Below are 16730 nucleotides of genomic sequence, written 5' to 3' on the forward strand. Positions count from 1 at the left end.
AAGTAATCCATGACAAAGGAGACAAGATTATACAATGGGAAAAAGATGGTCTCTTCAGTTAATGGTGCTGGGAAAACTGGACAGTTACATGTGAAAGAATGAAACTGGACCACTTTTTAACACCATACACACCAAAAAAACTCCAAATAGGAACTGAAGAAAATGAATTAAAGAGGCCTGAATGTGAGGCCTGAAACCATAAAAATCCTAGAAGAGAACACAGGCAGTAATTTCTCTGGCATCAGCCACAGCAACATTTTTCTAGATATGTCCCCTAAGGCAAGGGAAACAAAAGCAAAAATAAACTATTGGGACTACACCAAAATAAAAAGCTTTTGCACAGCAAAGGAAACCATCAACAAGAAAAAAGGCAACCTACTGAATGGGAGGAGATTTTGCAAATGATATATTTAATAAGGGGTTAATATCCAAAACATATAAAGCACAGGAGCACCTGGCTGGCTTAGTCAGTGGAGCATGTCTCTTGATCTCAGGGTCCTGAGTTCCAGCCCCATGTTGGGTATGAAGCTCACTTTAAAAAAATACGCGCACACACACACACACATAGAAACTACAGTGTTTACTAGACCTATACATAACATTACCGTGTAATCCAGTAATACTTCTCCTCAGTATATCTGCAAGAATGTGTATATCCATAAAAAGTCATAGCAATTTATTCATAGTATCAAAAAGCTGGAAACAACCTGAAGATCCACCAACAGGAAAATGGATAAACTACAGGTTATTCAAACAATGAAATATCACAGAGCATTTTTTTTAGAGTTAATAGTAACACACAGCCTCATGGAACAATCTCAAAGATATGATGTTGTCTGAAAGAACCCAGATATAACCAAAATATATTGTACGATTTCATTTATATAAGTTTAAGAACAGGCGGAAATACTCGGTAGTGTTAGAGGTCAGAACAGGAGGTACTTTGGTGGCCAGGTGGAGGGACTGACTGGGAAGTTGTATGAAGAAATCTTCTGATGTCACAGAAATGTGTTATATACAGATCTGGATGGTTTCTATACAGCTATACAAGCGTGCATAAGAATTTTGAGTCGTACACTTAAGATTTGTGGACTTTAAGATGTGGTATCTCACTTCAGAATACCTAAAAACAAAAAAAAAACAACAACAACAAAAACCCCTGCTAACTTCAGAAAGAAATACACTACAGTCAATGTTCTAAGACTATTTGCTGATTATATATATTTGCACATTTTTTCCCACTCTGGAAAACTGGAGGATCTAGATGAAGATTTTCTACCCATAAAAAATATCTAGGGCGCCTGGGTGGCTCAGTCAGTTAAGCGTCTGCCTTCGGCTCAGATCATGGTCCCAGGGTCCTTGGAAAGAGCTCTGCATCGGGCTCCCTGCTCTGTGGGGGGGGGGGGGGGGGGGGGGGGGGGTCGGGGGTCTGCTCCTCCCTCTCATTTGCCCCTGCTTGTGCTCTCTCTCTCAAATAAATAAATAAAATCTTTAAAAAAAATCTATGTAAAATGATAATTAACTTAAAAAAACCACAATGACAGAATTTAGGACTTTTATTATGCCTCATCAGAAGAGGCAAGGGCAGCAAATAACCTATTATTTAGTTTTCTGATTCTCTGTTGACACTGAAATAAGTAAAACAATACTTAAACTTCAGTATGATTTTAAATTTGATGCTTACATTTTATCAATTTTAATTCAATTCATAGCCATAACGGTCTTTACAGAAGACTTTAACAGAAATGAAAACTTCAGGAGACATTGTCTTCTTCTGTGTGTTATTTCAGAAAACCAATTTTTTGTCTTCCTGAAATCCACACCCCCTACAACCGCTTTAGCAGTTAGATTAAAATCTTAACCTGAGTAGAAGAAATTATTTACTCATGTCTAAACTAGCAATTCCTAGAAGAATGCCTGTCTCAGTGAGCCACACAGACATTTGGTAAACTGAAATGATAGAAGTCCAGATCAAGCACTTTATTAAAAAAAAAGAGCAAGCCCTGTCAAGGTGTCATGGTCCAGTCCCAGAATGGGACTGACTGAATCTCTAGGTGCAAAGTATTTAACTTGGTCAGACAGCTTGGGACTGCTTCTTTCTACAACAGGATTTTTATATCATTCCCTATTTTAACCAACATCCTGGCACTTTAATGAGAACTATACCAGATTCCAAAGGGAAGTGATCAATTTATGCACATTCTCTATTTTGAAGTTATTCAAGCATATCAGAACAATTCACAATCATTCTAAATGGAAGAAAGGATATGTTTCCAATAAGAATAAATGCTATTTAAAAGTCATAATAATTAGAAAACATCTTAAAATGTACCAACCTGGATTTCTATATGACGAGGGTTATCAATAAATTTTTCTATTAGTAGTCTATCATCGCCAAAACTAGAAGCAGCTTCTTGAGATGAAAATCTAAAACCATCCCTAATTAAAAAAAAAAAAAGAAAGAAAGAAAGAAAGAAGGAAGGGGGAAGAACAATCAAACTAACAAAACAAATACAGCCTTCAATAAAAAAGTAAACAAAGCAATTAAATATTTATTTTGGTTTACTTATGAACAAAGCAAAGAAAAATTCACTTAATGCACAAATAACTAAATTTACTTTCATTGACCAACAACTCTTACACTCACCAGCTTTGTGACCTGGGGTCAGTGATTTAACTTCCCTGACCCTAGATTTGACCCTAGATTTTATAATGAAATAGGAATACCATTACTTAGTTGACCAACTGTTAAAAATTAGATTTTTTTTTTTAAGATTTTATTTATTTATTTGAGAGAGAGAGAGAGACAGCAAGAGAGGGAACACAAGCAGGGGGAGTGGAAGAGGGAGAAGCAGCCTTCCAGCCGAGCAAGGAGCCTGATGCGGGGCTCAATCCCAGGACCCTGGGATCATGACCCGAGCCAAAGGCAGACAGACGCCTAACAACTGAGCCATCCAGGTGCCCAAAAATTAGATATTTCTAATAAACCACACAAATCATATAAAATTCCATTTCCTCAGCCCTAATATACCGTAATTCCACTAACAAAAGAAATTTAAAACTTCGTATTAATTTGACTCAAGTCAGAATATGCACACAAAAATGCAAAGGGCCAACCTGGCCAGTGGCACAACTGGGGCAAAACTACAGTGAAATACTCAGTGAGAATGAACATACATGAGGAGGATCCTCAAGAACATTTTATGATAATTTTTAATGATATTTTAAATACACACACTTAAATGTAACTGCCCTTCACATACCCATACAGATCATTACAACTTTATATCTTTGAATTGTTCAAAATTAATTAAAAGAGAAAAGTATAATTTTTGAAAATAAAAATACAGATATAATTATTGCTTTATACATTTTATTCCCAAACTATAATAATTTAAATTGTTATAATTAAAATATGCTCACTAAATTCATGCACTATGAAATGGGCCCATTCGGGGGTGCCTGGGTGGCTCAGTAGGTTAGGCAGCTGCCTTCGGCTCAGGTCATGATCCCAGGGTCCTGGGATCGAGCCCCAAGTAGGGCTCACTACTTGGCAGAGAGCCTGCTTCTCCCTCTCCCTCTGCCTGCTGCTCTGCCTACTTGTGCTCTCTGTCAAATAAATAAATAAAATCTAAGAAAGAAAGGAAAGAAAGAAAGAAAGGAAAGAAAGAAAGAAAGAGAGAGAAAGAAAGAGAGCGAGAGAGAGAGAGAGAGAGAGAGAGAAAGAAAGAAAGAAAGAAAGAAAGAAAGAGAGAAAGAGAGAAAGAGAGAGAAAGAAAGAAAAAGAAAGAAAAAGAGAGAGAGAGAGAAATGGGTTCATTCGGTCAGTCTATTAAAAATGCACACTTGCTTACCTAAAACTAATTGAATGTATTATTTTTCACTCACTGACATATTCAGAATATAAAGTTTAATTCTTTTTACATGTCACTAATAGTTTCTTAATCTTCAGATTAAATATCTATACTTAAATACAACACTGAAATTCTTCCAACCTTTTAATTTGCAAACACTCCATCTGGCATTATTAGAAATAAATACATTTGTTTTTGTGCTTAAAAAATACAACACAGCAAGTAAACAATGACCAGAAGATAAATTCAAAACATATTGTAACAATTCTTCTTTCTCAGAGTTCTCAGGGAAAAGGTATCAGGTTTTCTTAGTCTTCTATTACTTCTTTGATTTAGGGGAATGGAGTTTTTAGATCTTTGGAGACTGCAAACCTCAAAGAAACTAAAGCACAATGAATTATTGTTTTTAGTACCATATGACCAACTTTTTATTAGATGGGGTATGATGATTCACAAAGAAAAAACAAAGCACTTCATAGTTTCTCTCTGCTATAATGACTAAGAGCTTTCATTTTGCATTTAAACCAAGAATACTAGAGAAAAAAAAAAAAATCAAAATCACCCAAATAAATTATCACAATTTGAAAGCATCACCAGGATATTTGGGAGTTCGCGGAAAACTACTTTAAAAACATTTGTTATGGTCAGTTACACATTCATTTAACAAATATTTACTCATCATGAAACCATGTGCCCATTGCCTATTTAGGTGACTGGAATACAAAAATAAAGCAGAAACTGCTGTCAAAGCACCCAAAGTCTAGCAGGGGTATTCCAAAATGTAAACATGGTCAATTTTCCATTGTGCCATATTTCATTGAAATGTGGATAGGGAAAAGACAGAGGTTAATATGAAGATATGAGTCTACTTTCAACAACCTTTGTGATTCTCACTCTAATATACAACAACAAACACTATTTTTTAAAAAAAATCTCTCAGATGTTCTAAAGATTCCAAGATAAGCCATAGATGCTACTTCCCTGAAAACACTTAGGAAAGACGTTACAAGAGGGAGACACTCCTCAGAATAAAATAATAAAGCAATTAATGGTTATGCGGTGTGCCTTCCAAAGAAGGCTAAAATTTTTGTGGATCATGCAAAAAAAAAAAAAAACCCCTCCCCCCAAAAAAGGAGAAAGGAAGGAGTACGTACAATGTGGCATATTAATAATTGGTGACTCTAGAAGAAAACTATTGAAGAGTTTTCTGGACTATTCTCTCAATTTTCCTGTAGTTTAGATTCTTCCAAAGTAATGAGATATAGAGCAACTTTTTTAAATGAAGCGCATGTATCATTAAATCAAATAGTGTCATTCTTTTATCAAATTGAGAACAATATTTTAGATAGAAAATTATTTATGTATTTTTACTAATTTTATTAACATATTTTGAATCAATGTACCATTTAAAGGTTTATTTACCCAAAAAAGATGCCCACTATATGAATGGACATAGTGATTTCTGAAAATACTGAATGCTACATTAAAATCCATTGGTTAGGAGCACCTGGGTGGCTCAGTAGTTGAGCATCTGCCTTCAGCTCAGGTCATGATCCCAGGCTCCTGGGATCGAGCCCCGCATCGGGCTCCCTGCTCCGCGGGAAGCCTGCTTCTCCCTCTCCCACTCCCCCTGCTTGTGTTCCCTCTCTCGCTGTGTCTCTCTGTCAAATAAATAAAATCTTTTTAAAACAAATAAATAAATAGAATCTTTAAAAAATAAAATAAAATAAAATCCACTGGTTAACAGCAGCACAGAAAATCTCAATGCCAAGAAACTGAGAGTAATCTTCACCATAAAATATGTTGCTAACAGTAAGCCCTAGAGAAATGAGGGAGAAGAAATGTGAGATCCCAAGAAGAAGAATGAAAAATAAGTGCTAAAGCTTAATTGCTATGTAAGTGCCATACAAAAGGAGCCACACAATGAGGAAAAGGTTAAAGTCTGTAAAATACACATCTCTTACAAAACCATTAAGTTGTGTTTAATATCCTTATTATGTCATTCTTTCCTACCCAGAGGCTACAGCAGATCGTTTTTTCCCCAAAGATGGCTGCAACGCTATCTCCCATTCCATGTGTTCACACTCCAGATAGATCTCTTTTGCCTCATCATGCAGCACATGAACCTCTTCTCAAAGTAAGGCTTAAAGTGCAAAAAATGAAAATGCATAGGACTGCACAGAAAACAAATTATACTGAAATACAGGATTCAAAATATTTTCTAAGAACAAATTTGGGATATAGTGCATGGGGTTCTTTACTCATAACAAGCTCCAACAACAAATCTAATAATCACTGTTACTTCGAGATACATTATCACATTACAGTTGTTGAAGATATGTGATTTCCAAGGTGGAAAAAAGTTCCAAAGATAATACTACTATTGTAGTTCATTGCCTGCACTGGAGGAAACACTAAATCCCACTTAGAGGTGAAAGAAATAGGTCCTTTTTCCCTCTCATCCGGATGTATAAACCTCCTCTGAATTTTATAGGACTGAGAACTCAAAGGTTAAGAACTCATGATCTAGGGTATAAACTTCATGGAGGAAAGAAATTTTTTCTGTTTTTTGTTCACTGCTATATTCCAGGAACACTACTAAAATGGTGCCTGTCACACAGGTTCTCAACAAATATTGTCAATCTATGCAATGAGTTAATTCTTGCGGTCAGTCTCTGGTACCAGTGTCACTCAGAGTAAGCCTGGGGTTTAAAGAGCAATATATGTCATCTCTCATCACCCCACAACACAACCAATTAGTTTCTCTGATGCTCAACTGAAGAAACAATGGTGTTGTGGGACAATTTTCTTCTAGAGATAAAACCATCCATGCAAGTCTGCAACCTGGTGTCTTCTCAAAAGATTTTAAAGGGTAATGTATTGCTTTCAGGAAATTTTTACCTTACTTGTTCACTTGAGAACCTAATTCCTGAATTTGGTGTGTATTGGACAACTTTCACTCCAACTGCTCTGGACTTCTGTCTTTGAGAGATTTGGGGGAGTGGAGAGGAAGGAAAAGCAAAGGAAGGGGAGAAAGCAGAACCATCTAGAAGACCACATTACTTCTGGGTAGAGAAAGGGAAAGGCAACATAACACGATAATTAGTCATTTTTGTCCCCTCCGACCCTCCAAAAAAAATGACAAAAATCTCTTCTGCCAAGCCTGAAAATCAATAAACGCAAACCTAAATAGAATCCCCTAAAACCTGTTTGTACTAGGCAGTTTTTTTTTTAAATTATTTTTTAATCACTATGATGTTAACAATGCACTGGTTTTTTTAAATTGTTTTAAAAACTACTTTTGATTCCTGAAACTAGAAACTAGTATACTAAAAAAATGTGGTCTACATTTACAACAGGGTGCACTGTTATATAAAGGACGTTTAGTAGTTTCAAATTCAAAAGGAAATACATTCCACAGTAAAAAATTATCAAAGTAGTTCACTATTTTTATAGACAAGCAATGGAAAGCAAGTGCGTACTAATACATAAACAAATGAAATCATGACTGCCTTTAAATGTGTTTGCTTCAAATCTCTGACCACATTCAGAATATACAACATCAAATGTTAGTAGCTTTTGCCTAGAAAATAGAATCGTGACTGTAATTTTAAAAAAATACACTGTAAAAACAAAAAGATAATCCTTTGTTAAGGTTTAAGAAAGTAAAAAACCTTTCTATAACAGAATCATCATCAAAATATAAACAAGGAAGTTTTCTGCATAATTTCCATTTTTTCCCATCTAAAAGTAAAAATGAGATGGTTATTGTAATTATTCCATTACACTTCTGGTATCTGTTTACTTGTCAGTTTAATAAAACTCTAGTAACTGCAATTTTCATCAAAAGTATATTTTGGACAGCACCTCACCTGGTCTCTTCATCATCCCAGGCGATTCGCATGCCTTTCCCACCACCACCTGCTGAGGCCTTGATCATGACAGGGTAGCCTAACAGCAGGGAAGAATTAGACAGAAGTTCAGACTTTGATCATCTGGATGCATGAACATGACAACTGACCACATGTTCAATAACGCAGAAGACAATAACTAATTAATCTAAAAGTTCCTTTCTTTAGAATCAGGAAAATAACACCAGTGTAATGAAAGAAAAGGACTATTTATATCTATAAATGTAACATTTTCCCCAGTAATGAAATAAAGAGCTAAGGAAACATAAATAAGTTATTTGACAATGGATTCCAAAAATGGAAGTAGATATAGTATTACACAGCAAATATAAGAAGCAACTTTTATATAATATTAAGGAAACACACACACACAATATTCCCCAAAAGTTCTGTTTGCACGCATAACAAATTAAATTCCCTTTTCCAAAAGTACTGATTCACAGGTATTTGAGGCATTTTTATTTGAAAAGTCACAGAGATCCTCTACAGCTTTTATCAGCAAGAACTGACACGATCTGGGGGGAAATCAAGTCACACGGTTATTGTATTATGGGTGGAAACAGAAGCTCCAGGACTCGCTGTTATCGGTGAAGAGCTACCGTACTATTTCCACGCCTCCAACAGGGAATGTGTACGCTAGCAAGTAAGATGAAAGAAAAAGTAAGACCCAAACAAATGACATCTCCGGCTAAAGTTTTATAAGAGAAAATTAAATCAGAAAATTGTTAATAAGTATTTAGATTATCATAAAGTAAAAATTTTGACAGCTTGAGTCACCTCTATACCAATTTATCAAGAAAAACTTTAAAAATAAATCTCCTTGCTTAGAGATTTTCTGAAAACAAGTGGATACACTCATGTCTGAGACACTTGTTTATGATCTTTTCTGAAGAAAAAGATCAGTGAGCGCTTAAAAGGCTCTTCCCAGCCTCTGATGCTCTAACAACACTACACTCTAACTATAGGATCTTAGTGAAAAAGGAAGAGAGGGCCAAATGTCATAGATCTTTAACCCCAAAACCACAAAATATTACTCTTAACTTCAACTGAGTTAAAATGGCTCTTGCTTTCTGTTTCATACTTAATTCAGTTTTTATAATTCTGATGTTGGTTATGTCTATGTGGGACAGCATTTTAAAAGCAATGCTAAGTGCAGTGAGAAGAATGATTAACATACTTTTTTCACTTCGGGAGCCTTAGAATCTAGGAAGAAAAAGGGAAAAATACTCCAGTAAATCTATCATTGGAAATTCAGAAGAGAAAAGTATCATAGGAAGGTAACAGAAAAGGGATTAAGGAAAGCATATTACAGCAAGAGCCATTTAAATGAGGCTATGAAGGATGAGCAGGATTTGAACATTTTAGTCAGGAATAGCAGGAATTGGTTTTAAAAAATGACTGAAATAATCCAGCTGGACAGTATCCGCGGGATGGCAGAAGAAAAAGAGAATTAAAATATAAATTAGGGAGAAAGTATGCTTCTCACTTTTGCATGCCAAAGATCCTGCATGAGAGTGAAAAGCAGAGTATTTATTTGTCTCCTTCAGTGCTGTAGCCTCACAATGAATGTCACATATAGGAATCAGACTGAACTCATTAAAGAAGAATTAGCCTGTTTTGGAGCAGTGAAGAAATAATATCTAAAAATTAGAAACTGGCATGCCTGAGAAAACGTTTTTACAAAAAATTTAAACAAATGAGTTCATATGCCAAAAAAAAAAAAAAAAGTTATATCAATTCACCATCCAAAACTATTTATCCATATAAACAGGAAACAGGAAACCACAAGAGGTAAGATATCTACATCCCTTATCTCTGTTTTCAGTTTCCTCTGAGAATTAGGAAATTTGCAGTTATTCTGATTCCGGTATTAATCTCATCTTAGTTATTTACTATGGACCCTGGACTATACAATGCTTTGTGAGATTCAAAGTAAGACTGGGAAATTGTCCTTGGTCACAAGAAACTTGACGGAGAAACAAAACACAAAAAGTAATTTGTCAATGAGAAATTATTATATGTTCAGAAAAGGTGAGATGTTGTTAGGCAACAGGGCAGTGTGTAATAAGGCAATTACAAAATGGTCCCCCCAAATGGAGGCAATGTAGCATTAGACCTGTCAATACATATAACCCAGAAAAACAAGATTCCCTGACGAAACAAGCCAAATATAACACAACTGTAATATATTTCACTGTATAAACATACTGAAGCATTATCTATTCTACTATGAATAGACATTCAGACTTATACATACAATGCTCCCATGAATATTTCTGAATGTGTTGCTTGGAACCCTGTGTAAGAGTTCCTAGAGTATATGTCTAGGACTATAACTGTTGGATAGTATGCAAGTTATAAAGTCTTTATTAAAAAATCCTATTTCTGGGGCACCTGTGTGGCCCAGTCAGTTGGGCAACTGCCTTCAGCTCAGGTCATATCTCGGGGTCCTGGGATCAAGCCCCGCACTGGGCTCCCTGCTCAGTGGGAGGCCTGCTTCTCTCTCTCTCACTGCCCCCTGCCTGTGTTCCCTCTCTTACTGTCTCTCTGTCAAATAAATAAATAAAATCTTTAAAAAAAAAAAAAATTCTATTTCTTCACTATTCTTTATCTCCATGACCACAACACTTACACAAACTACCATCACATATGTCTTCATAGGATGCCTGCAGTAGCCTCCAAACACAACTTCCTATCACTACTGTTGGTCCCCTCAAACTATACTATTGTCACTGGAATTCTTCAAAAATATATATATATATAAGATCACCTCTCTCTCCTGCCTAAAACATTAAGAGTTTACATTGTACCAAGAAACCACAGATGTTTAATGAAATAGAAATTATGAATTCAAGAATAGGAAGCATGGAAGGTACAGAGAGATGGCCTAACATATACTTGTTGAATCACAATACCAGGTAAGGCTATGCTTGACTTGAGCCAAGAAAGCTCTTTAAAAAAAAAAGAAAAGAAGAAGCCTAAAATGTATTAATATCAACATCAATTAACTGACATATTTCCTTAACACATTTTTACTCAAAGATGACAAAATCCAAACACACAACATTCACAATGTTTATAATACAATCAAAAATTAAGAGACACGTGGGGGCGCCTTGGTGGCAAAGTTAAGCAAGGGCTCTTGGTTTCAGCTCAGGTCATGATCTGAGGGTCGTGAGATCAAGCCCCACCTTGGGCTCCAGGGGATTAGCAGACTCTCTCCCCCCACCCCACCCCCTGCGGTGCTCACTCTCACAAATGCTTGCTCACTCTCTCAAATAAATAAATAAATCTTAAAAAAAAAAAAAATTTAAGAGACTTGTGAAGAGGGATGCCTGGCTGCCTAAGCCTGTAGAGCATGTGATTCTCAATCTCAGGGTCATGAGTTTGAGCCCCACACTGGGCATAACAATTACTTCTAAAAAAGAGACAAAGAAACACATGAAGAGAGGGGTAAAATGTAATCCACCTCAGGAAGAAAACAGGCAACAGAAACAAACCCAGAAATGAAGAACCTTAAAGAACCTATTATAAATTACAGCTATTACAAACACTATAAGTATGGGAAAGGATTTCAAGAAATTATCAACTATACACTTCAAGGAAAGTATTTTTTCTGGAGTACCTGGGTGGCTCAGTCGGTTAAGTGGCTGACTCTTGATTTCAGCTCAAGTCATGATCTCAGGGTCCTGGGATTGAGGCCCATGGCACAATCCACATTCAGCAGAGAGTCTGCTTCAGGATTCTCTCCCCTCTCCCTTTGCCCATCCCCCTGCTGTTGTGTGCTTTCTCTCTCTTAAATAAATCTTTAAAAAATTTTCTAATAAAGAGAAAATGATCATGGTGACAGAAATAGAAAATATAAAAAAATTAAAATTTGAATTCCTAGGTATAAAAATAACCAAAAGGAAAAAAATCCAACAATGTATAAAAAGAATTATACCATGACCAAGTGGGATTTATTCCCAGGATGCAAGGTTAGTTCAACACTCAAAAAACAGTTAATGTAATCCATCACATTAATAGGCTAAAGAAGAAAAAATATGACACAACCATATCAGCAGATGAAGAAAAAGCATTTGACAAAATCCAACACCCACTGAGTTCAGCAAACTATGAATAGAAGGAAAGTTCTTAAACTTCATGAGGAACATCTACAAAAAGCCTACACCTAGCCTTATACTTAATGGTGAGAACCTAGATGCCTTTCCCCTAAGACCAGGAACAAGGTAAGGATGTCCTCTCTTACCGCTCCAATTCAATGTCCTACACAAGTTCTATTTTATGCAATAAGACAAGAAAAAGGTAAACACATAGGGAAGAAAATAAAACTCTTCATTAGCAGGTAATATGATTTCTATAATGAAAACCTCAAAGAATCAACAACAACCACCACCAAAAAAATCCAGAACTAGTAAGTGGATTATAACAAGGTTACAGGATACAAGGTCAATGTACATAAGGGGATTGCATTCCTATATACCAGCAATGAAAACTTTGACTTTAAAATTAAAAACACCATTTACATTAACAGTCCCCCCCCAAAAAAACCCAGGCATAAATCTAACAAAATATGTATGCTACCTATATGAAGAAAACTACGAAATTCAAATGAAATTAAGGAAGATCTAAATAAATGGAGAAATATCCATGTGTAGGATACCAATTCTCCTCAGCCTGATCTATAGATGCAATGCAATCCCAATCAAAATCCCAGCAAGTTATTTTGTGGATATCAACAAAATGATTTTGACATGTATATAGAAAAAGCAAAAGACCCAGAATAGCTAATGTTAGGGGAGAGTAACAATTTCAAAGGATTGGTATTGCCCAACTTCAAGACTTATTATAAAGCTACAGTCAGCATGGTACTGGTAAAAGAACAAATTAATCAATGGAACAAAGTAGAGGGACTACAAATAGACACACACAAATATAGTCAACTGATCTCTGACAAAGGAGCAAAAGCAATTCAACAAATGGTGCTAGAACTGGACATTCATACACAAAAAAGTGAATCTACACACAATCCTTAAAAGTTAACTCAGTGGATCTTAGACCTGAATATAAAAACAGCAAGAGTTCTAGAAGATGAACAGAAGAAAATTTAGATGACCTTGACAATTAGTTTTTAGATACAATACTTGCTCTTGGTTTTTTTGCATTCCCACTGGTGAGTGAATAGCATGATCCATAAAAGAAAAACAGATAATTGAGCTTTATTAAAATTAAACATTTCTCTGTCAAACCAAAAACAAAAAACACTCAAGAGAATATAGGCACAAGTCACAGACTAGGAGAAAACTTCTGCAAAATACACATCTGATAAAGAACTCTATCTAAAATAGAGCTCTTAAAACTCGACAATAAGAAAACCCAATTAAAAAATCAGTAAAAGATTTGAAGAGACACCTCTATAAAGATGATACAAGATGGCAAATAAGCATATGAAAAGATGCTCAACATCTTTGTCTTCAGGAAAATGCAAATTAAAACAAAATACTACTATAGGCTTATTAGAATGGCTAATATTCCAAAACATTCACAATACCAAAAGCTATCAAGGATGCAGAGCAATAGGAGAGTGCCAGGAATGCTTATTCACCACCAGTGGGAATGCAAAATAATCTTACCCTAGTCCCCAATAGCCATACTCCTAGGTATTTACCGAACTGAGTTGAAAATTTATGTCCACACAAAACCTACATGCAAAAATTTTTATAGCAACTCTGTTAATGATTGCCAAGAATTAGAAACAACCAAGGTCTCCTTCAAAAGGTGAATGGATAAACAGTCTGTTGTATGACCATCCAATGGAATATTATTCAACAATTTTAAAATGAGCTATCAAGCCACAGAAAGACATGAAGGAACTTTTTTTTTAAATCTTCCTGTTTTTTATTTTTATTTTTTTTTTAAGATTTTATTTATTTGCCAGAGAGAGCAAGAGAGGACAGTAAGGGGAACAGCAGAGGGAGGGGGAGAAGCAGGCCCCCCGCCAAGCAGGGAGCCCAATGTGGATGCAGGGCTGGATCCCAGGAACTTTTAAATGCATATAGCTAAGTGAAAAAAGCCCATGTGAAAAGGCTACATACTGATTCCAACTATATGACACTCTGGAAAAGGCAAAAGCATAGAGTAAGCAGCATACACCAAGGCTTGTGGGGGTAGGGAAAGGAGGGCTGAAAAGCTGAAGCACAGGGCAAACTATTTTGTATGAAACTATAATGGCAGATACATGTCATTATGCATTTGTCAAAACACACAGAACTATACAATACAAACAGGGAAACTTAATGTAAACTGTGGACTATAGTTAATAATGTATCAATGTTAGTTTATTAATTGTAACAAATGTGCCACACTAACAGGAAGTGTTAACATTGGGAAAGCTGCAGGGCGCCTGGGTGGCTCAGATGGTTAAGTGTCTGCCTTCGGCTCAGGTCATGATCCCAGAGTCCTGGGATCGAGTCCCACGTCGGGCTCCCTGCTCCTTGGGAGCCTGCTTCTCCCTCTGCCTCTCTCTCTCTCTCTGTCTTTCATGAATAAATAAATAAAATCTTTAAAAAAAAAAAAACAAAAAACATTGGGAAAGCTGCAGAGGGCTGTGGTTGGGGGTGTGTATGGAACTCCATTTATTTAAACCATTCAATTATTCGGTAAATCTAAAACTGTGCTAAAAAGAATAATTAAGTCTATTTAATCATTTAAGGAGGGGGCAAAAATTTGAAAAGACAGTTCACAAAAGAAGATGTATGAATGTGATAGCATTAAGCATGTGAAAATATGCTCAACAGTATTTGGTACTAAGGAAATACAATTTTAAATCACAATGAAATAAAACTACACCTCCATTAGAATAACTGAAACTAAAAAGACAAGCAATGTTAAGTGTTTTGCCGGAATAACTGGAACTCCCAAACGCTGCTAGTAAAATGTAAAATGGGGGAAGGGACATTGAAAAAACAGGATAGAAATGTTCTGTATCTTAATTGTGGTTACATTTACTAAAATTCACTGAACTATACATTTAAAATAGCCAGATTTTATTCTTCATAAAGTGTATATCAATGAAAATTATCTTATGAAGCAGACAAAACGAATAGACTGCCTACAAAGTAACAAAAATTAGTTCTGAATATGTAGATCTAGATTGATAGTAGTCCTCTATCAGCAGAGTGCTGGAATGTTTGTACTGTGTTATGTAGCTCTATTTTTCAAGAAAGAATGAAAAATAGACAGTTCATATGAACAAAAACTGAGTTAACTAGCCATATTAACTTCTAAAGAGTAAATTCCAGGAAAAACAGAAAGAATCAGAGATGAAAGGAACAATGAGCAAAGAAAATAAGCATTTGGGTAAAGCTAAATAAACAATGGATGATTATACACTATAATGTCTCATTAGTGAAGTAAATAAATAAGGAAATAAAATATAAAAAAAATATAAAGGGTAAACAGCATTAAAATATTTCTTTGGTAGGAGAATAAACTTTAGACTGAAATTTAAGATAAGTGAATGTTTTATAAAGTTTGATATAGGAGAATGAAGGACACCTGAAGGAATATCTCCAAAGTTGAAATTTCTAGAGTAAACACTGAAAGAATAGCAACAAGAGTGTAAAATTTCCATCACGGTGGAAAGGGGTGGAGGGGAAAATGGAATAAAACAGAACAAGAGAAAATTTTTAAGTCATCATCATCATCAAAAAGAAGTTAAGAAAGGAGAGAAAATACAATCCAGAAGAGGAACAAAAATAAAAAGGAGACAATATAAAAAAATCGAAATACAGTAGTAAATACAATAAATGTACCTGGACTACACTCTGGTTAAAAGACACTGCCACTCTGAATAGAAACAAAACAAAATGCCAGTCCACCCTAAAACAATGGTTCACTGGTTGATTGAAAGTTGTAGGAACATACAAGGAAAAGACCAAAATAAGCTGGTTTAGACATATCATCACATAAAACCAGATGTAAAAGCCAAAATTCACTCCACTTTGATTAAAAGTAAAATTAGCCAAAAAGACACATGTTACACTGTTATATTACCTATTAACTTATCTTAAGAATATAGAGGCAAGACTTAAGCAAGGAAGAATTAGGAAATCCACTCTTTCAAAAATTGATCAAACAGTCAAAAGTCACTAGAAGATTTAAACATCCTAACAGGTAGTTTTGACCTATTGGTTATCTATAAAACATAACATACAATAATTTGAGACTATACATTCTTTTCAGGTACACATGTAAGATGTAAAGTGACTTACTCCTTGGCCATAAAATACTTCTCATCAAATCAGAAAGATTCTAAATAAAAAAGATCATATTCACTGATCAGAAAGCAATTTAGAAATTAATAAAATAAAAAGTAGAAATTTTCAGTTATTTTAAAATACATTCCTAAGAAACACAAGTCAAAAATCCTAAGAGAAACCTGGGGCACTGGCTGGCTTAGATGGTAGAGCATGAGACTCTTGATCCCGGGGTTGTGGGTTCAAGCCTCGTATCGGTATAGAGATTATTTAAAAATAAAATCAGAAAAGGAAGGAAGGAAGGGAGGGAGGGAGGGAGGAAGGGAGGAAAAGAGGGAGGAAGGGAGGAAAAGAGGGAGGGAGGGGAGAGAGAGAGAGAGAGGGAGGGAGGGAGGGAGGAAGGAAGGAGAGAAAGAACAAACGAACTCAGAAATGAACAATCGTGAAAAATACATATAATTGTGAAATAGGGATTTCTATTCAAATCACCACTTTAGGCCATTCCCCCAGCTGCTGGAAGTTTTGTTGGCAACCAACAGCAGACTGGTCCTCAGCTTTCTGCCTAAGGTCTTGCCCCTTCTTAGGGGCAGTCCACAGGCAGTGGTAAGCTGATATGGGTGTACAAAGGCTCAATCCCAATGGCCCCAATTTAAAACGACTACGAAAGACCAGAGCCCTCTGTAGGATCAGCTAAGGCCTTTGTTGAG

At 35.6% G+C, this 16730-nt stretch overlaps 1 protein-coding gene across 5 annotated transcripts in view; it reads right to left on the reverse strand.

Annotated features, from left to right (window-relative positions):
- The window catches only part of PCCA (propionyl-CoA carboxylase subunit alpha), a 394205-nt gene that overhangs the window by 238926 nt on the left and 138549 nt on the right, over positions 1-16730 (reverse strand). For all 5 annotated transcript variants that reach the window (XM_027588123.2, XM_035726502.1, XM_035726503.1 and 2 more), the window contains 2 exons: positions 7727-7805; positions 2337-2439 (listed from right to left, as the gene is read on the reverse strand). In XM_027588123.2, coding sequence (XP_027443924.1) covers positions 2337-2439; positions 7727-7805 — 182 coding nt within the window. The remainder of the gene's footprint in view (positions 1-2336; positions 2440-7726; positions 7806-16730) is intronic.

The sequence above is a fragment of the Zalophus californianus genome, chromosome 3, assembly GCF_009762305.2.
Source record: "Zalophus californianus isolate mZalCal1 chromosome 3, mZalCal1.pri.v2, whole genome shotgun sequence".
Lineage (NCBI taxonomy): Eukaryota > Metazoa > Chordata > Mammalia > Carnivora > Otariidae > Zalophus > Zalophus californianus.